Source organism: Cheilinus undulatus, linkage group 16, assembly GCF_018320785.1.
Source record: "Cheilinus undulatus linkage group 16, ASM1832078v1, whole genome shotgun sequence".
Classification (NCBI taxonomy): Eukaryota; Metazoa; Chordata; class Actinopteri; order Labriformes; family Labridae; genus Cheilinus; species Cheilinus undulatus.
The window spans coordinates 10,131,142-10,152,493 of record NC_054880.1 but is presented as its reverse complement, the minus strand read 5'-3'; the positions used below and the strand labels follow the sequence as shown (position 1 = coordinate 10,152,493).

At 38.0% G+C, this 21,352-nt stretch overlaps 4 protein-coding genes across 4 annotated transcripts; 3 read left to right on the top strand and 1 right to left on the bottom strand.

Annotated features, from left to right (window-relative positions):
• Positions 1 to 486: 486 nt before the first annotated feature.
• Positions 487 to 5,167, bottom strand: psmb13a (proteasome 20S subunit beta 13a). Its single transcript, XM_041809523.1, has 8 exons — positions 5,035 to 5,167; positions 4,707 to 4,794; positions 3,189 to 3,286; positions 2,165 to 2,305; positions 1,930 to 2,045; positions 1,349 to 1,407; positions 946 to 1,097; positions 487 to 835 (listed from the first exon to the last, which is right to left on the bottom strand). Exons 1-8 carry the CDS (start codon positions 5,094 to 5,096, stop codon positions 724 to 726), a joined length of 828 nt encoding a protein of 275 aa, XP_041665457.1. The 5' UTR covers positions 5,097 to 5,167; the 3' UTR covers positions 487 to 723.
• On the top strand, positions 5,111 to 9,210 carry psmb12 (proteasome 20S subunit beta 12). The gene is made up of 6 exons (XM_041809524.1): positions 5,111 to 5,241; positions 5,717 to 5,787; positions 6,072 to 6,203; positions 6,540 to 6,669; positions 6,780 to 6,924; positions 8,737 to 9,210. Exons 1-6 carry the CDS (start codon positions 5,194 to 5,196, stop codon positions 8,862 to 8,864), a joined length of 654 nt encoding a protein of 217 aa, XP_041665458.1. The 5' UTR covers positions 5,111 to 5,193; the 3' UTR covers positions 8,865 to 9,210.
• A 1,324-nt stretch (positions 9,211 to 10,534) lies between these two features.
• Positions 10,535 to 14,726, top strand: psmb9a (proteasome 20S subunit beta 9a). The gene is made up of 6 exons (XM_041807942.1): positions 10,535 to 10,826; positions 10,971 to 11,038; positions 11,240 to 11,371; positions 12,773 to 12,902; positions 13,114 to 13,255; positions 14,071 to 14,726. The coding sequence occupies exons 1-6, from the start codon at positions 10,776 to 10,778 to the stop codon at positions 14,196 to 14,198; spliced, it is 651 nt and encodes a 216-aa protein (XP_041663876.1). The 5' UTR covers positions 10,535 to 10,775; the 3' UTR covers positions 14,199 to 14,726.
• A 378-nt stretch (positions 14,727 to 15,104) lies between these two features.
• Positions 15,105 to 21,352, top strand: tap2a (transporter associated with antigen processing, subunit type a). Its single transcript, XM_041810038.1, has 11 exons — positions 15,105 to 15,661; positions 15,949 to 16,063; positions 16,493 to 16,623; positions 16,850 to 17,055; positions 17,442 to 17,639; positions 17,745 to 17,873; positions 18,278 to 18,466; positions 18,621 to 18,794; positions 19,173 to 19,332; positions 19,676 to 19,812; positions 20,315 to 21,352. The coding sequence occupies exons 1-11, from the start codon at positions 15,148 to 15,150 to the stop codon at positions 20,519 to 20,521; spliced, it is 2,160 nt and encodes a 719-aa protein (XP_041665972.1). The 5' UTR covers positions 15,105 to 15,147; the 3' UTR covers positions 20,522 to 21,352.

The following is a 21,352-nucleotide window of genomic DNA, read 5'->3' as shown; positions in this document are numbered from 1 at the left end:
AATAACGTATTAAATCTTGGACCAATAGATATTTTTAAAAGGCCTACATATATGCAGGAACTTTTAATATGATTTTCATGTTGGAATAACAAAATGCTTTCCCAGTTTTACACGTATTTTCCAGCCATTGATGTAATTTGTTTGCCCTATGTCAAGTTTATTCTGATCATTCTAAGTTTATTTTTGTAAAGTCATCTCTTCATCTTTTGTCTATATTTATTTAGGCACTTGTCTTCACGAATTTTATACAGAGAAGAAAAAGTCAGGTTTGGGCAATCCAGAAGAGGTAAACCTCATAATAATGTGTGTTTATACACTTCATTACAACAAAATACATGATTCAATGCAGTAGGCCCAATGATGTCTTAATAATGCAGTTGTTATAAATTTTTTAACTTGCAATATGTAATGCTCAGTTTTCTGGTTTTGTCTCATGTTTGTTATACAATGTCTTCATTAGGAAAAACAAAAACATAGAGTCTCTTATTGGTAACACATTGTGAAAATAGTTTAATAACAGGCTTATTATAACGTTTCCACTGTGGCCTGGTAGAAGTCATCCTGCTTACAGTGGGGCTGCAGAGCAGAGTTGAAATCATAATGACAATGCCAAGAAAATATCTGAGATGTTTATTAAACAGATGAACTTATCTAGGGTAAAGTAGTGAAATAAAATCAACAGTTGTGTTACGGTAAAATGTGATGGAACTGTTGTGTTTAGTATCAGGCTGTGTCCATCTGTTGTACCGTCTCCTGCACGACTTCCAACTTCAACGGGGTGACTTTTTCAGATAGAACTGGTGTAGTGCCATGGCGGTATCTATATTTTGTTTTCCTGACAGACAGACAGACAGACAGATAGATAAATAGATAGTAAATTCAGCATTACTTTTGAAATTAATCTGTCTAGAAATCTTGGATAGCGACAGTGTCATCCTGTCATACCTGATGTCTTTGAACTCTGACTCCTGATAAGGTCTGATGTAGTCCACTCCTTCTTTGGTGATGACACATATGTCAATGTTGTGACCTGAAGCAAGGTCATTCATGATTCCAGCTTGGATGGCAACACGCACAAGCTCTTTTGCCTTCTCCAGCTATGAGAGTTTGTGATAAATTGAAGAAATAATATATAAAATAAAAACAAAACATAAAACAGAATACAAAAGCAACTATCAATCTTAAAACCCATTTGTAAAAACTTCCAAACACTTTAACATTTTCAGGTTTTATTTAGCACAAAGCGCAATGCACTAGGAAGGAAACTTCATGTTTGTTTGGCACTTTGACAAGCAGTGGTGCCCATTTATTGTTCCCTTGTGCCCCCCCCCCAGTGGTCCAGACTTACCTCCATGTTGGGCCTGAACCCATCCTCTAGAATTCCAAGAGCAGCCAGATCCCCAGATCCTGCACAGACATAATATGAAGTCTTATAAAAATATATATATTCAGAATAAAGTGCTAGATGAAGTACATTAAAATGCACATCATGATACTTGAATTGTGAAATCCCTGAACCATCATTATTATATTTTCATATAAAATTAATCATGTGTTGATGAAATTTGATGCAACAGAGAAAAAGCATCCAAGAAAGTTGAGTACCCAGAAAAAGAACATTAAAGAAACAATTCTGCAAAAAAACTGTACAACCAAAAGAGTCAAATGGGGTGGTCAAAAAGAGTCAGATGGCATAGTATGGCATGTGCAATTACTTTAGCAGTATCTGCCCTTAGTATACTGAAATGTGCCTTGGCTGATGGCATGCTACTAAGAGGGCAGCAGCATATATGGGCCACCTGACTGTACACCAGTTTTTCATATGTACTGTATATTTACTCAGCCCTTGTTTTTGAATTCAGATCTTTATTTGACTTGCTGTAACACAAAAATTGTAGAGTTAAGTTACGAAAACAATCATTTGCATACCCATTGCAAGGTAAGGCATCGTATTTACACTCCCATAAGGTCCCACTGTGTACAGGTGGTTCCCAGTGCAATCAACACCTCCCAGAATGAGACTGGCACCAATTTGACCATGATACCTGAGGACCAAGAGATCAAACCACATGAATTCTGATTAATACTATTCTTTATTCATGATTATAGCCTTTAAATTATTCACACAACCTCAAATTTAAGGTCAGATTAGTGTCCAACAAACCTGTACAGCATATCCTGAAGTATGTTGACGGCCATAATGACACGAGGGTTCCTCCCGCTGTTCAGAGAGAAGATGCTGAGGTTGGAGGAGAGTAGATCTGTGGTTTTTTCTGTGTCTGCGGCTGTACCTGCTCCACAACAGCTATGGAAAAGGAATGAAATGTTTATCAGCTACACACATTAAGTTGATCAATACATGATTGAAATATTCATTATTATTTGTTATTATGTTTTTGTTATTCTGGTTCAGGATGATGCTCCCATGAACACACATCCCTGAATGCCCCTTACTCCACCAGACATCTGGATTGTACCTAGTTGGACTTTTATGCAGGGGAGGATGTAAGAGATTTGGGGCTTTTTGTACTTTATTTTAAATCACCCAAAGTAAAATTAGCTCTAGCTTTATGTATGTTTTGCACAGTCATTGTATGTTTTATGTTTTTTGTCTAAATGAGAAACACGTTTCTAATAGTTGAAGAGCTCTAATACCATGTGTAGACTTACCTTTGTTAGCAGCAATAGCTTTAACCAATAAGTATTTTTAAGTGTTGTTAAATTCACACAACTTTTTCTCAGTGGCTGAGGGCCCCCTTTTAGAGTGAGTTACCTCTGTTTTCTCATTCTGTTCCTTTATGAATGAAGGTTGATGCTGAATCAAGGAAGAGCAGAGCGCTAAGAGAAGACTACTGTGATCATTTAGTTCTGCAAATCTCTTAAAACTGCTGGTGACCTCCTGTTGAAAAGGCTTTGAAAGCCATACCCAGTCAGGATGCTTATTTGCTCTCTTTTTCTTTAAGTTGGTGTTTTTTTCTGCTTTGAACAAGACAGTGCTACAGGACTATTCACTTTCTACCTTTAATTATTCTCAGTGATTTTGTTGTAAGTATAGAAGGCTATTCATGTTTGAATGTGCAGCAAACCAGGAAAAAAAATCACATCATACATCCTGGAGTAATAACAGAGAGCATATCTGGAGTTAGATTTCTCTACTCCTGGCTTTAATGCACCATTCAAAAACTTACTATATATTGGGAGAAATATAATGGATTTTGGCACACATCTTGTCAGCAACCACTTCGCTGGATGTCGCTCTGGTGTCTGCTCCCAGCACCACCCCATCCTGTAGCAACACGGAAGAATCAGGATAAGTTTTATCAATCAGATTACTTTGTCTGCCTGATATACATTATAACAACAGCCTGGTTTTATTCTCACACAGATACACTTCTGGTCTCAGTTGGTCCTGTGGAGCTATAAGCTGGGACACTCATGTCAGAAAATGACTTAAACTGTACAAAACATAGAAGAAGTTTCACATATAAGATGTGTTTCTGAGAGTTATTACACTCTTGAATAAAAACCTGTGTCCAATTATTGTCTTGTTAAAAATGGATATAAGACAGTGAGTAAGACAGTAAAACAGCAGCTGGAATGGCCTATCACTGCTGGACATTTAAAAAAAACAGAGCCATGTCTCAATCACCTATTAAATCAAGATCATAATTAATAGTAGAGCTTTTAAACTACTGTGATGTGGTAAATTTGATCAGTTTAAGCATTAATGTTGCTAATGCCTTTGACAGGAAAATACATTTTGTCAACACAGGGACAAATGGAGACTTTATCAAACACTCCCTCTCATGTTCACTGATTATGTTTACTATCTGACGTACGTTGATGACTTGGTAATCCTGTCATCTTACGGTGCTGGCTTACAGCATCTTCTCAGAATCTGTTCTGCTTATGGTGTACATTATGATAGTAAACTTATAATTGCAATAAAAAAGTGCCATAAGTAAAAGCTGAAGATGATCAAAAGTATAATTTTCTGTCCTTATTTAACACTGGTGAGGCTCTTAATGCAGTATGCAGAGGTAATATTTGGGTCATATAATAAGGAATAACTTCAGGTGATGATGATGTGCAGCATTAGTGCTGTATACGCAACTTAATATGCTGCAGTACACATTTCTAATGTGTTTGGAAAATGTTAAAGCAGAGCTTTTTACATCTTACTGTAATCCACTTCATACCACTCACTTGTGGTGCAGTTACAGTAAGTGAGAAATGTATATTTATTTTATATTTTATTAATCTGCTAATAAATTGGTTCAGAAAAATAAATAAAAATGTTGATTACTCAGCCCACAATCAGTGGTACAAGGATTTTGTCTTGTTACTTGAGACAATGAGGCAAATGTCTGTTTTAATTACTGAAAAACAGTGAACTGTAGTGATTTTATCCTTTTATTGTTGTGTTGTAATTAAGTTTCTTATGTTTTTCATGCTTTTTTGAAGCTGACATGGGCCTTTGGGTCTGAAATACTGTAAAATAATTTTCAATTTTAAAAAATGTACAGATTTTCAGCTAAAATTCAAGATATTACAGCATTTAACTACTTTTTGTGTTATGTTACAGTTATTATTCTGGAAGAGTTTGGGGGAACTACCTGACATGCTCCAAGTGGCAAATAGAAGCCAATTAATAGTTTATGGGGTGAAATTCAGAACATCACTTTGTGTTGTCAGTGTATACTCGCCTTGAACACCACTCCTGCAATCGTTGTGCCTGTTTTCAGAGCTTTAGGCTTCTTTCCTCCTTCAAACAGACCCTCTAAAGCAGCATTTCTACAGAGAGGGATGAGGGGTCACAGAGAAGAGGTGCATTAGACATGAATTTATAACTTGTTAAAAATATATACCTGGGCACACGTCATCACTATTGTTTGATTAATAAAACTCACAATGAGGAAAAAGTTACTTTCACTTTTGATCACCGAGTACGCTCCGAACAAAATAGGGCATATTTGACCATTCTTGATATCATTTATATTTTTTGTTGCTTAAGACACAAACAGAAGCCCATACCTCGCTGCGTTGTCGAAATTAAAGCCGGCTGCTGGGGGTTCGAAGACATTTGATAGCGCCATTGTGGATGTGTCTGCGGCGTCTCTGTGCGTCTGGGTGCGCCTGAGGTCGCTGTTCTCAGCGTCAGCTCTCCTTTTTCCTTTCGATTTTGGAGAGAAAATGGAGAAACACTACGCGGACACACGAGTCAAAGGAGTCAGCACAGGGGTGAGTAAATCCGTACAAATTCACTGGTATAGTGGCAATATAAACTTTTAAGGGCACTGTGATAAAAACAGGAACAGGTGATGCTTTACCATAGGAGTAACGTAACACAAATTAAAATGATATCTCCCGGCCTTCTGCGTGCTTTCTTGTCAGTATATTATTTATCTGTATGCTGTGAGTGGGTGAATTTGTCATATTTCAACACAGAAAGCGACTTGCTAATCTTTTGAGTTCGGTCAATATCGCTGTAAAAATCGTTGCTGCAAAGAACTCTGTATCCCAGAATTCATTGCTGTCTCAGTCAGACATAAAGCCATGAGGGAAAAAATGGTGCCTGTCTGTGGTGCTTTGAGTTTGAGTGTTTTTTTTTTCCTGTCTGACTACAGAGAAAACTTCTTCTGCCATATCTGAGTAAAAGTTTTCTCTGAAATACTGGAGCAGAAAAACTCATCACCTCTCGACCTCTCTCCCACAGACCACCATCCTGGCAGCCACTTTTGATGGAGGGGTCGTGATTGGGTCAGACTCCAGGGCTTCTATTGGAGGGTGAGGATGCTGGAAAAAATCACTAAAGCTGTCTTATACCGAACTGGTTTAATCACAGAAACTTGAAGATAGTGATGTTTAAGAAACGACTCAAACTCAAGATGAGACACAGACACAAAACTGAGCATGCAAGGTAGATGATTTTATCAGGACCTTTAAATATGGACTAATGATTCAGAGTTGAAAGTGATATTTCTGTAAGCATTTCCCATGAAATGCATAAAAGAGCAAGTGACTTGACAAATTGAGAATAATTTTAACACTTTTTTTGCCTCTTTCTCCAGTGAATATGTTTCATCAAAGACCATCAACAAGGTGATCCAGGTTCATGACCGGATCTTCTGCTGCATGGCTGGCTCACTTGCTGATGCTCAGGCTGTCACCAAGGCAGCAAAATTTCATCTGTCCTTCCACAGGTGATAAATATATAACTGTATCTTAAACAAGCATGCACACGGGGAAAACATTTTCACATCACATCTCACAGCGAGAATATATTTTGCTAAACACAGTAAGTTATGTCCAACAACTTTTAAGTCAAACTTTATTCTTTCATCAAGTACAGAGTTTGGTGTGTGTAAGCTTACTGAATGTGTGGCAGCTGTTTCACACACACTGTATAGATATTTACTCTGCTCAGAATAGTTTCAGAATCCAGCACATTAAATGTTAAAATGAAAGGCTTTTGATTGAAGCTCGAACATCAACCCTGAAACTGCCTGTTTTCTCTCTGTGCCCCCCTTGACCCATAGTATCCAGATGGAGACCCCCCCTCTAGTAATATCAGCAGCATCAGTGCTGAAAGAGTTGTGTTACAAAAACAAAGACGAGCTTCAGGCTGGTTTTATCACAGCAGGCTGGGACAGGAAGAAAGGAGCACAGGTAGGTGGAGGGTTTAAAAAATGTGCAAAATCAGAAACATTGATGATTGCTTAATGTTTTCAGTCCACTGTTCTAAAAAAAAATGCACCTCCTCCATCCTCTATCCTCAGGTGTATGTCGTGTCTCTTGGTGGGATGTTGGTCAGGCAGCCGGTTATGATCGGTGGCTCAGGCAGCACCTACATCTACGGCTATGTTGACGCCAAATATAGACCAGACATGAGCCGAGAGGAGTGTCTACAATTTGCCATTAATGGTACTTTTACTTCTGTCATCTTAACTAAGTTTGTACTTCATTTTACAGAAAGAAGGTTGAGATGCATGCTGTGTATGTTTAGGCTGATAACTACCTTATTCACCAATATCCTCTTAAGACTTTAGTGAAATGTATTCTTTGAAAAGTCCCTAAGAGAAACTTAAATCAGATCCATGATTATTTCTGAAACTGTTGAATTGTTCTCCCCTGAGTTTCCTAAATTGATGGATACCATGTACCCATAAGCTGGAAACTCAGGTGTATTTTTTTCAATTTCGCATAAAAATTCCCCTTTTATGCCAATTTAATAGCATGACATTGTAGAGCTGTGTGACACACAAAAGTGAAAAAGAAGTAGGGAGATGTCAGTAATGTCCAAAATTTTAAAAATATATACAGTACATCATGCTCTGGACTCCAAGAACAGGAAATACTTGGGCCTAGACCAATCTAAAGTGGATGTTTAGCTGCCCAAAACAAAACTGAAAAAGGCAGATTTAATAATAGTTCTATTACATGCTGGTGACAGGATTAGATGTATGCCACAAAGACATAAACTGGATAGTATCAGTCTTTCAGATAGTGGGCTTTTGTTCAAAATAAATATGAGTTGATGTTGACCTCCACTTATCCTAAAAGCTGACACTGTTAAATGATAGAACACCATTTATTGTAGGTCTTGGGTACCATTACTCTGATATAACTTTAACTTACAACTTTTGATAAAATTTAGTTTATTTTTCTTGTTTAAAAAATGAAGCAGTGTTAGGTAAATTGAGGGTGTAATCAACCACTGATGGTGTTAAGACAGCATGCTTAGCTACTTGAGAAATTATTTTTTTCTACCTCCACTGTATCATTGGAAACCAAATCTACAGAAGAGCCCCCAGGAATAAGGTGGATAAAAATTTAGCCTTTCATATCAGCACTAAAATGTGTGTAAGGGTACTCTTGAGTGTTCTCAGATTTAACTCCTAGTCATGAACAAATCACAGATAAGAAAACTTTGGTGTATGTCAGAATCTTCTCAAAATCTGCCTAAGTGGGTTTTCAGAACAAATTTCCTCTTAAGGATGGTTGGTGAATGAGGCCCAGTGAGTACCTAATTATCATGGCTACTATCAAGATGACTAGTCTGTTCACATTATGCACACCTGAGAACGGGAAGCAAAATGCTGTGAGAAGCACGTTTAATATATCATTGAACAGCTCTCTGACCTACTGCTGTGCATGTTTTGCAAGTGCAAGAATGTTGTCTTACTCTATCATTTTTGGCATAATGCCACATGTGTATTCAAATATGTGCAAGAGAGCTGTAGAAAACGAGAATAAGCATGTGGGCAGACAAGTAAAATTAAAGTTCAATATAATAGATTTTACAAAAAGGCTGCTGCTGTTAAACTAAAGCTTTCTCAGTTTAGAAATAGTGCAGTTGTCCTCAGTGTTACATTTTGACCTGTACATTTTTTATTTTACTTTTATTTCATTAGTGTTTGCACATGAGAAATTACAATTGATATAAGCACAACTTTCACAAAAAAAGTACAAAAGTGAGTGAGCAGGTGAGGTATAAGGAAGCCTTTAACCTCATCATGTCATGTATTAAGCATTGCAATATCAGGAATGGTTTATACATTATATAGAACAAAACAGAATAAAAAGAGACTGAGATTGGATTGGATTTATAAGGGGAATAAGTTTCATTTGTAAATGTCTTACATTTCCTTTCAGTGCTTGATAAACTTGACCTATATTTTATCTGCCTGTTGTCCCCTCCCTCTTCTTCCTCCCTCTGTCCTCATGTGCTCTCAGCTCTTGCTCTGGCCATGGGCAGGGACAACGTCAGTGGAGGCGTGGCTCACTTGGCGGTGATCACTGAAACGGGGGTGGAGCATATTGTAGTACCTGGTGACAAGCTGCCGGTCTTCCATGATGAATGACACCTTTGAACAACCAATGAATTTATTTTTGTTTTTATTTTTTACATTATAAAGTATATGTATTCAGTCCTTCATCCACTGTTATAGCTCCTTGTTGAAATGGGAAAAATAAACAAGTTGCTTTTCAATAAGAAATGTAATATCACTAGGGGTCATTCTCTTGTTATGGTAGCATGTCAGCCAGTTCATAAATGTCAAAGAATTAGTCATTACAAAACCAAAAAACAATTAATTTTATGTATCAGATTTCCTGGTTTTCATAGTAGCTGTATGTTTTGTAAAGATTTATTTGTCTTGAAATTAAGAAATATAAGCACCAAAACAGGCTATGTGTTTTTTTGTTTTATTTCCAAGGTGGAAAGTAACTAATTACATTTACTCAAATTACTGTAACTGTTGTTTCTGGGGTGCATGCACTTTTTTGAGTACATGTTAGAATCAGAACTTTTACCTTTTACTGAAGTACATTTTACCACCGAAACTCTACTTTAACTTGAGTACATTCATCTTTTGCTTTTTTCCTACTCTGTTGGCTACACAGCAGTACATAGCGAGAAAATTATTCCACATTTCAATCCACAGCATCTGTTGTATTTCACTTTATTATGAAGATGTGGCTTTACCCGGACAATCTGGTTGTGGATCTATACTCTCATGTTGTTACAGCCAATAAGGAACGATCATATTTTACATTTTTTCCAATATTGCGGTTGTAACACAGTATTCGATAGATTAAACATAAACTGTTCTTTCATGTAGGTCAGGCCTGTGTGTTAGAATGAAATTAGATAATGCATGGATCAGAATGAATTACATATATTTATCTACTTCAGTCACAGCTGGTAAATTTTCTGATTATTCAAATAACAATCTTGTAAGCAATTATGACAACACAAAGCTCTGCCAAACAAGTGTGGTGTAAACATCAATATGAAAGTCAGTGACAAGGGCTGAATGATTTTGAAAAAAAAAAGTCTGATTGTGATTATTTGGGCCCTTATTGCAAATTAAATATGAATTGCACTGAAGGGAATGATCATTAAATATCATTTTCATTTGCAAAATTATGGAAAGTGGGTTTTATGCACTTTATTCTAACAGTTGACGTTAGAGCTTGTATGATGTGTAGAGTACAAAATCACAGCAACAAAAAAAAGTTAAACTGGTATTTTGAATTCTTCAGTTTAAAGAAACACTGCATCCTCTGCAGCCTGAAAATTGCAGTGGGACTTACATCAATGAACTTCTCAACTTACAGTTACTCGGTACTTATAGTCAACTTAAAAGTAAATCCTTTTTTGCTTTTACTTGAGTAGATTTATAGTCCAGTACTCTTTTACTTAAGTTAAGTTTTACCAAAGTATCTGTACTGTAACTTGAGTTCAACAATCTTGTACCCTTTCCACTTTGGTTATTTTTCCCATGTCTGTGGCTCAAATCAAAACTAGCTGTTTTTCTTTAACTTCTGTTTTTTTTTATGATTTAACACATTTTTAATTTAAAGTCACGGTTGCGTCTTCCCAATTTTTAAAACACAGTTGTAGAAATAAGCATGCTGCTTCACCAGGCTACATTATAAATGCATGCATTTGCAGTAAAACTCTTGTTTGAAATACTAGCTGCTTCACGGCCTGTGGTGGTGGGGGGAGGGAGGGCGTCAATTTAACTTTCAATTTCGATTACACTTGGTCCAACATGGCGTCGTTCTGATGTATGATTAAATTGGTCGACAAAACGTACCCAAAACGGGTTATTTAGGGTCGAGTATTAGATTCCCCAAACCAGGAAGGCGTTAGAAAATCGGAAACGTCTAAACAGCACGTCTAGCCTTACGTCTGGTGTCACCGTTTACGTCCTTAGCAAACAGACACAGTTGTTGTCGTCGTTAGAGAGTTTAGCAACTGTTTCAGCATGATGGAAGAAGCTGGACCCCAGTGGTTGACTGAGGAGGTGAAAACTGGGGTAAGTTGACCATTAATGTCTTTAGGAGAATTGATATAGTGTTTGTGTTCGCAGCTCTGTATCTGATCACTGTACCACATGCGGAGTCGCTATTGTCACCTTTAAGCGAATAAAAATATTGGTATCTTCATACTGTGCTTGCAGACAACCATTATTGCCATTGAATATGATGGAGGGGTCGTGCTGGGGTCTGATTCCCGAGTGTCTGCGGGGTAAGTGCGTGTGTGTGCGCTCACGTGCGTAACGCCTATAGATCAGCTGCACCATATCTGTATGAAGACACATTCATTGTAAAGTTTCTCAGACAGACATGACGTTACAACTGTCAGCTTTCCTCACATTCTCTGTTTGTCCACCTTCCTCTCTCAGTCAGCCCCACACAGCCTCACTCTCCTCTCCTTTTCTCCACCCAGGGAGGCGGTGGTGAACAGGGTGATGAACAAACTCTCTCCTCTCCATGACAAGATCTACTGTGCTCTGTCAGGATCTGCAGCAGATGCTCAGACAATAGCTGAGATTGTCAATTATCAGCTTGATGTCCACAGGTAAAAAGTACAGTAATAGTTAGATTAACTCTTGTTTGCCTTTGATGAGGTATACTCCAAATATGTATTAATTATCCCAACAGCACCATCGCAGAAAACAAAACCATTTCTATTGCAAAATGTGATATTAACAGCTCCTGCCAGGAGTTTTAGCTGAGCAGTTTTTGCTGATTGAAACACAATTCCCAATATGTGCTATTAAGGAAATTGCATTTTGTTACAGTGTGATGAAACAGGCTTTGGTATGGTTTGATTTTTACTAAAATGATGAAGCAGATGATTATGGCACTGTGACAACCATTTGTTATTTTTGTACAGAAAAAATATCCAGGTATATTGTTAACCCCTTAAAGCCTGAAAACACAAATAATAGCCAGAACATTCTCATTTTTTGGAACTGAAGTGTTTATTTAACTTTCTACTGAAATTAAAAAAAAAATAAAAATTTCCATAAAATGTAACAAATTTATTCTTAGTATCTCAGGTCATACATTAGGTGTTATTGGTAACTGATAATCTACTTGAGGGCATTTTTATCATTTATCAGATTGTATTCATATGTTTTTTTGAGGAATTTATTGAGCATATTGATTAGATAAAGGTATCATAAAAGTATTTATCAAATATGATACAACAGGCGTTAAGGGGTTATGCCTAGTCACGCATTTTGTAGTGTATGCAGTGTGCAGCAGATATGTTCATGAAGACATGAAGACTTACTTTCGTAGCCAGTTAAGCTGAATTCTCACACAGTTGTTGCAATAACAGTAAATGCTTGTTCTTAAATGTGTATACTTCCCCCACATCTCCAAACCTAGTACAGGTCTATAGAACAACTGTCTCAATAATTATCATCAACAATATAGTATAGATCAAAATATTAAATATGGTCTCAATGTTCCTTCTGTTTCTTTGCTATGGAGTTTGACAACTGCAAACAAAAGATATAATTTTACATAAAAGTTGACCTCTAGCCTTTCCTCCACCTTGACCTTCTTTCACATATTAACTCTAAATTTAAAGACTTTCTCATTCTTTTTTGTCTGATCAGTCCATTTATGAGTCCAAAAGTATAAACTGACAAAATAAGAAAATTGCTTAGGTTGTCGGCATGAAAACAATTGCTTGTTCATAAAGTCTAGTTATCCTTTTTTAAATCACATGCATTTAAACAGTAAGATCATTCTTTAAGTATAAGCCATTTTATCTTACACCAGGCTGCAAAAGGTCATCATTATCCTGTAACTAAATCTGATTATACTTCTTTTAAATGCAATTTTACATGTGTCATGTAACAGACAGGATTTTGGTATGATTTTCCAACATTTACAAGGAAATTGAAACATGTAATGTTATGTAATGAGCATATTTGAACTTCATATTTATGTCTGCCTATGTCAGCATAGAGATAGGTGAAGACCCACAGGTTTGTTCAGCTGCCACTCTGGTGAGAAACATCTCATACAAGTACAAGGAGGAGCTGTCTGCACATCTCATCGTGGCCGGCTGGGACAGAAGAGCTGGAGGACAGGTCAGTTAGCACGTGTGGTTTGCTTCTATCTGAATTTTTAAAAATCCTCTTTAAAATAAGGATTATCACTGGGTGACTGTAAGGTAGCACAGCTGATGAAGTTATCCTAATTGTGGTGGATGATTTAAATAAAATCTGCTTTTTAGCGAACAGTCTTGACGCCAGGAATAACATCCTCTCGTCTGTTCCTGTTTTCTTTCACTTTTCCCAGGTTTTTGCGACCCTGAATGGTCTCCTGACAAGGCTGCCGTTTGCAGTTGGAGGCTCTGGCAGCTCGTACGTTTATGGGTTTGTGGATGCAGAGTATCGCAAGGGCATGAGCAAAGAGGAGTGTCAGCGGTTTGTTGTCAACAGTAAGTTTTTATTTCTCAGGGAGCTATCTTCAAGTCAGAGCATAGGATTTTGAGAGAGATGCCAGGCATTAGGTGTATCATGGATGGCATGCTATTTCTTATCAATGTGTTTCTATGAGATTTAATGGAAACTAGAGCTGGCTTCACACTAGACATGCTTTTCATCTGAAATGATTTTTAAAAAATATGGGACGTAACGGACATAAGGGCGGGTTTGGTTGATTTTTAACACTGTGATACTCTCAATGCACACACTGAACCATTTGGTCTGACTATGAGCCTGCACACACCTGCTGCTTCAGGTAGTGATTTCACAGTGGTTCAGCAGGCATGAATTCTCACTAAAACTTATATGATCAAATATGACTAAAAAAATAAATATGGAGGACGGTCAAACTGGCTGTCATGGTGTGTGATCTGTTTTGCCGTACGAAAAAATGAGAAAAAGGATACGTGAAAAATCTTGGCATAGTCTTGCTTATTTTCCCTGCCATGTTTGAGATCTGTAAAAGTATGCAACATACAGTTGGTACTTGTTGCCTGATGAGAAATCTTGAATATCATAGTTTGATATTTACTATTCAAGAACAGGGAGGCTGTGACCCATTCAAGAGCAGTAAAATAATCGCATTAACACCACAGAGGATTATTTAGACAAACTATCAGCAGTGACAAGTCTCAAATTTGACCATGACCCCTCTGGTCATTTAGGAGGGCAAAATTAGGCTCAAAATCATCTAATTATCTAGAGTATAGCCAGCCAAACTTTCTCCTCACCTGTCTCAACCTGTCTTTTGTGATTTTCTCTCTTGTAGCTCTCTCACTGGCAATGAACAGAGATGGCTCCAGTGGCGGCGTCGCCTACCTTGTCACCATCGATCAACACCAGACAGAGGAGAAAGTCATTCTAGGCAATGATCTACCCACTTTCTTTGACCAGTGATCAGAACGGAGGATTTTCATCACTAGTCTAAAAAAAAATACTATTGTTGATGCAATTGTGTACTTGTTTTACCTATTTTTACCATTTCAAACACTTTTTATTAACGTGATCAAGTTTGTAGACCTTCTTAGGAGACTTTGAAATATAGAAGAGAAGATAGCTGTCTCACTTGAGGGATGTTAAACATTTTGACAGCTTCTAGCCAAATAAGTTCAGGGGAGCTTCGGGTAGAACTTTCCCCTGACTATAGGTCATCTTAGGACACGTCCATTTATCAAATTTGCTGCAGTTCAAGTGGAGCTGAATTGCAGCTTCCCCTTTTATTGTCCACAGCAGTTCACTGTGTGAGATTCAGCCTGACAAACAAGGCAACAAAAAGTGAAAGTCAATTTTGTTACACAACGAAGGCATCATGACACCTACTTTATGCAAGTGATCTTTTTGTATCACAGTTGTAAAATCAGATCAAGATGGCGGGTTGATTTTTTGTTCATTTGCCTCTAAACTTAATTAAAGCAAGTTTAAATATATGCTGTCTCATATGCTCACTATAAGACAAAAACATGCTTTTTTGTCAATTATATGAAATTTAAACTGCAATAAACTTTAGTTCTGAAAAAAAAGAAAAAACATCTTGATTCCTCCTTTTTACAATGAACTAATTGTGGTTTATTTTCATATCCTTCTCATGCACCGTTAGTGTGTGTGGTTCAGCACCGTTTTCATCCAGGTACCAGAGTTAGATAATGGTGAACACAGTAATTATTACCACTCAAAATATCAGAAATGGTCAGTACAGTTGAAGAATCCCACTTAATCCCACATTACAATAACGTTGGTTACAGGAAATCCCCTGATCTGGTAAGAAAATGAAACCGAAACTGTTTGAAGACTTCAACACTGGTACTCTCTACGCAGTGGGTCAAATGAGGATAAGCGTGCCTTAGAAATGGCTGGTTTCACAGAGACAGTGATCCGCAAAGCTGTTGCTTTATTTTCATCAGTTTGCGTTGATCTGTCCTTGTTTTACGCATCAGGATGTATAGTGTTTCACAGCGTCTTTGGACAACTCGCGCGTCTCTGGATTTTCGCGGCTGTCCGATGTGTGGCACTGACTGTTGTGGCCCTGCTCAGCCTAGGACACCCCAAACAGTTGGTGTTCCGTTTTATAGCCACGCACTGTCTCCTGCCGGCGGTGTTGGAGACCGGGACCAAAGTGCTTCATGCTGAGGAGACAAACTACTGCTTGTTGGCAGATTTGTCGTGCTGGCTGATGTGCGCCGCAGCATCGCTGGCTGCTGCTCTGTTTTGGGAAATCACCATCCCGGATAGTGACGATGCAGCCGCCGGTAAAGAGATCAAGCAGAAATCCAGAGTGCTGCTCATGAGGGTCTTGTGTCTCTACAGACCTGACTATCTACTGCTGTTAGGAGGGGTTGTGTTCCTGTCGCTGGCTGTTCTCTGTGAGTATAATAGTAATGATTATTTTGATAGCTGCAGAGATCATTTGAACCGAAGGAGACTGATACTGGTCATTCATCAACATTGATAATAATCTAGAGTGTTAAAAATACATGTAAATTTATTGTAGCCCACCTGATATGATTTATGGAATAGAAAGAGAAACCTTGGAAGAGATAGGCTCTTGGGATAGGGGATAATATATTTGATGGTCATTATGATGATCTAGAATATATTTACTCAGCTGATTCATCTGTATGTGTGTTTCTGAATATGTGTCTCTCTTTAGGTGAGATGTTCATCCCATTTTACACTGGAAGAGTTATTGACATACTCAGCAGTCAATATCAACACACTGAATTCATATCAGCACTAGTTTGGATGGGTCTGTTCTCTCTGGGAAGGTACGGGACAATGTTTTCCCCTTCATACTTTCACTGACCACAATATTAGGTATACCTGTTCAGTTGTTTATTGATACAAATATCTAAAAAGCCAATACAAATTATACATTCAGGTAGATAGACATGGTCTAGATGATATGCTAAAGTTTAAACCAAGCATCAGAATGGGGAGTAAGGTGATTTTAGTGACCATGCACCAACAGTTTCTGAAATATTCAGACCAATACAATAACCTAGAAATAATAAAATCATCACCTTTCTTCCCATTCGGATGTCAAGTCTGAATTTCATCAGATCATCTTGTCCACATACCTAAATGTACTCGTTGAATGGGCCAATTCAATATTTGTGTTAAACAAGTGCTTTGTTGAGTGTATATTCTCCAGCATGTTGTCTGTTACTAATATTACTTTCTGTCTGATTGATTAGCTCTGTGAGTGCAGGCTGCAGAGGGGGATTCTTCCTTTCTGCCATTAGTTCCTTCAATTGCAGAGTGAAAGTCAAATTGTTTGGGGCTTTGACCAAACAGGAAATTGGATTCTTTGAGACCATAAAGACAGGTAAGGATGAGAGAAATATATAAGAGTTCAGTCATTTTGTATCTGCAAACAAGCATAGGCCAAGATGTTACACAGACAAGTCCAGACAAGGCATTTCTGGAAAGGATGGGACATGATAAAGGACAGACATGATGTTTTATCAAAGGGAAAGCAGTCTGGAGCAAAAGAATGTGGAAGAACTTAAAATCAGAGAACAGAAAATAATTCTGGTTCATATTCTGTGTAGGTGAAATCACAAGCAGAATCTCTAAAGACACCAACCTGATGAGTAGAACAGTGTGTCTGAATATCAACGTGCTGCTGAGGACATTGATCAAGACACTGGGCATGATCTCCCTGATGATGAATCTCTCATGGAAGCTCACGTTCCTCGTATTGATGGAGACGCCCGTCACGGGCCTCATTCAGAACATTTATGACACACACTACCAGGTAGAGGCTTGAAAAGGTTGAACACTAAGATGCACTTACTCACATCTCTGTGATATTCATTTGCAAGAAACTATACAGAACACTTCAATGGACCGACTGATTTATATTTAAACCAATAAAAAAGGTCCTAATGACATTAAAACTGTAATGGCACACAAGGAGGAAACTGCATTTAGACCTTATTTTTAAACATCAGAGCTTTATCACTGTTTGGTAAATTTAAAGCTGAGGGTTTTTTTTTTAGCATTTTAACCAAAAGAGGGGAAAAGCTTCAATTTATGTATTTTAACTTCTCCAACACACAACAAACTAATCTGTTTTAATTAAGCAGAACTGAAAAAACTTGAGTTTAATTTCTCTAAAGTTCTGTTTTATTTCTTCCATAGCGGTTATCCATCGCAGTGCAGGACTCAATTGCCAGAGCGAATGAAGCAGCAAATGAGGCAGTGTCCAGTATTCGTGATGTACGGAGCTTTAAAGCAGAAAAACACGAGGTTTGCCGCTATGACAGCTGCCTGATGGACACACACAAACTCAAGACTAAACGGGACACAATCAGAGCTGTTTATCTGCTCGCTCGGCGGGTGAGAAGTTATTATTATTTTATTTTGTAAAATCAGATTATATGGAGTCCATGTGGTATTCTACAAAAAACTGCATTGAATGTAATTGTTTCTGTGTCATTACAGTTGACAGGGCTGGGCATGCAGGTCTTCATGTTGTACTATGGCAGGCTGTTTATCCAGAGAGGACAGATGACCACTGGAAACCTGGTTTCATTCCTGCTCTACCAGTCAAACCTTGGAGACAACATTAGGGTATCCAATCATGCTGTGTGACTTTTTGTCAGTTAGCAACAGTTATTGTTGGATTTTTTAATTAGTTAACAAACTGTTTTGTAGTTAGGATAAACTAAGCTTTTACAGTGCATTTCACTAACAGCAAAAATGTGCTATATATATATGAGCATGACAGAAGAAAAAAAGGCACTTTATAAATGAATAGGTTTGGCAGAGGGAAGACAAGAATATTTTTTTAATTACCACTACTCTTGATACTGCAGCATAATGAAAAGAAAACATAAAAGTTTATGCAAGAGGAAAGTAAATTGATCATTTCCGTACACAGTGTTTTTCATTGGCACATCCAAGTGGGCATGCTGTTTCTCTGTAGATTACATTTTTCATGCTGCTAGTCTGACTCTTTAAATGTCATCCTCCAGACCCTCACCTACATCTTCGGTGACATGCTGAACTCAGTGGGGGCTGCAGGGAAAGTGTTTGAATACCTGGACCGGAAACCGCAGGTCAGCACAGAGGGAACACTGAAACCTGATCAGCTGAGAGGGCATGTCAGCTTCAAATGCATCAACTTTGCCTATCCTGCCTCCCCCAACAAAAAAGTGCTGCAGGTAAGGTCCAAACAAGAGTTATACATGAGGAACTCTTTGGTTTAAATTGGAAATTTATCAAAATTAAAAATGTCTAAAAAGCCCTGTCTACCGTCAGTATGTCCAGTGAACAATTTGCAGTGTTGTGAAGCCCATTTTTGTCCTCTTTTCTCAGGACTTTTCTTTGGAGCTGAAGTCGGGTCAGATGACAGCACTGGTGGGTACATCTGGAGGGGGAAAAAGCACCTGTGTAAGTCTGCTGGAGCGGTTTTATGAACCACAGGATGGAGAAATCTTATTGGATAATCGATCTCTCAAATCCTACGAGCACCGGTTCCTCCACAAAAAGGTATTCAAGCATTCTGTCTTTCTCTTCTGATTGCCAGTATTTTTTATCTCAAAACATTTCTGTCTTTAGTAGATTAAAGTCAGACACACATTCTTTAAAAATGAATCTATCAGTATCATCAAATAAATAGAAACAAATACTTTGGCTCTTCAAACTATAATGTAGATTAATTTATACATGAGGTGCATATTAAGTAATGGGTTTGGTTAGCTGCATACAAGTTAACTGCGTAAGTTTATACCACTGCTAAAATCTGTGCCTTTATTTCTTTAGTTTTTATTCAAGTGTCTCAAACGTTTTGTGCATTCTGCTTTTATATATATATATATATATATATAACATGAGTGACTATTTGAATAATGAGACTGTGTTTAACAGATTGCTGTGGTGAGCCAGGAGCCTGTGCTCTTCTCTGGCTCCATCAGAGATAACATCACCTACGGGCTTGATGACTGCTCATTGGACGAGATACAGGCAGCTGCTCGCAAAGCCAACGCCCATGACTTCATAAAAAGGCTGGAGAAAGGCTACGATACAGGTGAACTCATCTGACAAGTTTTCATACTTTTGTATTTGTTTCACACGGCTGCATGCCCAAATAGAAACCTGCTCAGGATGTTTGAGGCTTATTAAATGCAGGAATAAATCATCATGGTATGTCAGATTAATGAAAGAAAATCTTTTATTCCTTATTTTGATTCTTATGTTTATTCTCTTTGTACATAATAAAATAGATATAAATACAACGGAATGGGGAGTTAGTGTCAAACAAACGCTGTAATATTTGATTTTTATTTCTTTTTTTCTTTTTTTTTTTTTTTGGTTGTTCTTAATTTATGCTTATATCAGCATCAAATTGTTCTGATATTCTTATTTTTCAGAGGTGGGTGAAGGTGGCAACCAGTTATCCAAGAGTGAGAGGCAGCAGATCGCCATTGCTCGTGCTTTGGTCAGACAGCCACAGGTCCTCATTCTGGATGAAATAACCAGCTCACTGGACATGGAGAGTGAAAATAAGGTAACTTTCCGAACATGTTCAATCATGTATAGAAATCTACAAATGTCATTGTTCACAGAAGCACAATGAAATGAAATGAAATGAAAATGACTTTATTAGAGTTTCAAGCAAGAGAATAACTGTCAGAAATTTGTATCATTTTTTTTAATGCTAAGAGCACAAAGAAAAGCCTGTTACATGTTTAAAATCTTTTGTCTGGACAGCTCCTATCTAATCCATAAATGATATGCATGCTGCCTTAAAGGTTGTTTCCTCCTTAAATTCATACTGCATTTAACTCTCCAAAGTCCTAAAACAGTGAAACGTTGTTTGTGAATAAAGCTACTGAAGCATGAAATTGCACCAGCCAGGCAAAATTATCAAATGTCAATGAAAATTTAAATATTTTTCTCTGACTTCTATTGCAACTTCCTCTTCATCCACTTCCGTGTCGAACAGAGATTGATAACATAAGCTAGATGATATAATGACAAATATCTCTGCTGTCCTTCTTCCTGAACAGGTTCAGCAGGCCTTGGCTAACTGTCCCAACCAGACCCTGCTGGTGATTGCTCACAGGCTGAAGACCATTGAGAAGGCCGATCAGATCATTCTGATTAGTGAGGGCAGAGTTCAGGAGCAAGGCACACACCAGGAGCTCATGGACAGGAAGGGGAACTACTACAAACTGAGAGAGAAGCTCTTCACTGAGGGAAACTCACCGCAGTGACAGCTAGAGCAAAGCTTGATGTACACAGAAGTCTTCTTCATGAAATTTGCACATTAGTCCACAGCTAGCCTGAAAAATGAGAGAGAGCGGAAACCTGGTGTTGTAAATAGTTTGTTTTGATTGAAACTCAGATAACATACAGTTATGTGCATAAGTTTTAGACATGTAAGGTGCTAAGGATTCATCATGGGGAAAAATGTGCAAATACTCAGGGCTGGAGGGGCAGCCAAAGTCAAGCTCCACACATGTCGACACACATGCGTGTCACCTTGCAGCCAAGTCAAGTTCGATGGCATCTCTTTTTCTGGGCCTTTTCACCCTTCGTAATATGCCTGGAGACTGCCAGTGGGTTTCAGGCCTCGGGACATCCACGGCATGACAACAGGCTTGTGGCAACCCTACTAGCCTCTTGGACAGTACCCTGGGCCTTGCTTACTTTCCACATCCACTCCTTACTCTACCCTAAAGGTGTGGACTTTGTTATTTTTTCAACAGATTATTTCCCCATATCTCTTGTCAAACGCAAAGGCATCTAGACAATAACCGGGGTTGTGTCAATCCTCCTTCCCACCTGATAGTGGCCTCAGGCAGCTTACTCACCACATCTACACCTTACATCAGCCTTAATTTTTGGCCCAAACATGCCTAAAGGTTAGCACAGTACTTTATATGTTGGAGAAGTTTATGTATTTTGAAACATGCAGTCCTAAAACCACTTCTATAACTTTGTAAATACTGTGCTTATTTATTTTGCTGGCTGAAAGTGAATGTTGTTGGTATTGTTTATTTTTGTCATGATAATTTGAATGAAATAAACTGTATCCTCTTTCA

Coding starts and splice junctions, on each gene's coding strand:
- tap2a (XM_041810038.1), top strand. CDS start 15,148: ATGGCTGGTTTCACAGAGACAGTGATCCGCAAAGCTGTTGCTTTATTT. Junction 15,662..15,948: donor CCTGTCGCTGGCTGTTCTCT/GTGAGTATAATA, acceptor GTCTCTCTTTAG/GTGAGATGTTCATCCCATTT. Junction 17,056..17,441: donor TTTATGACACACACTACCAG/GTAGAGGCTTGA, acceptor TTTCTTCCATAG/CGGTTATCCATCGCAGTGCA.
- psmb12 (XM_041809524.1), top strand. CDS start 5,194: ATGGAGAAACACTACGCGGACACACGAGTCAAAGGAGTCAGCACAGGG. Junction 5,242..5,716: donor TCAAAGGAGTCAGCACAGGG/GTGAGTAAATCC, acceptor TCTCTCCCACAG/ACCACCATCCTGGCAGCCAC. Junction 6,670..6,779: donor ACAGGAAGAAAGGAGCACAG/GTAGGTGGAGGG, acceptor CTCTATCCTCAG/GTGTATGTCGTGTCTCTTGG.
- psmb9a (XM_041807942.1), top strand. CDS start 10,776: ATGATGGAAGAAGCTGGACCCCAGTGGTTGACTGAGGAGGTGAAAACT. Junction 10,827..10,970: donor CTGAGGAGGTGAAAACTGGG/GTAAGTTGACCA, acceptor CTGTGCTTGCAG/ACAACCATTATTGCCATTGA. Junction 13,256..14,070: donor TCAGCGGTTTGTTGTCAACA/GTAAGTTTTTAT, acceptor TCTCTCTTGTAG/CTCTCTCACTGGCAATGAAC.
- psmb13a (XM_041809523.1), bottom strand. CDS start 5,096: ATGGCGCTATCAAATGTCTTCGAACCCCCAGCAGCCGGCTTTAATTTC. Junction 3,287..4,706: donor TTGCAGGAGTGGTGTTCAAG/GCGAGTATACAC, acceptor GTGTTGCTACAG/GATGGGGTGGTGCTGGGAGC. Junction 1,098..1,348: donor GGTTCAGGCCCAACATGGAG/GTAAGTCTGGAC, acceptor AAACTCTCATAG/CTGGAGAAGGCAAAAGAGCT.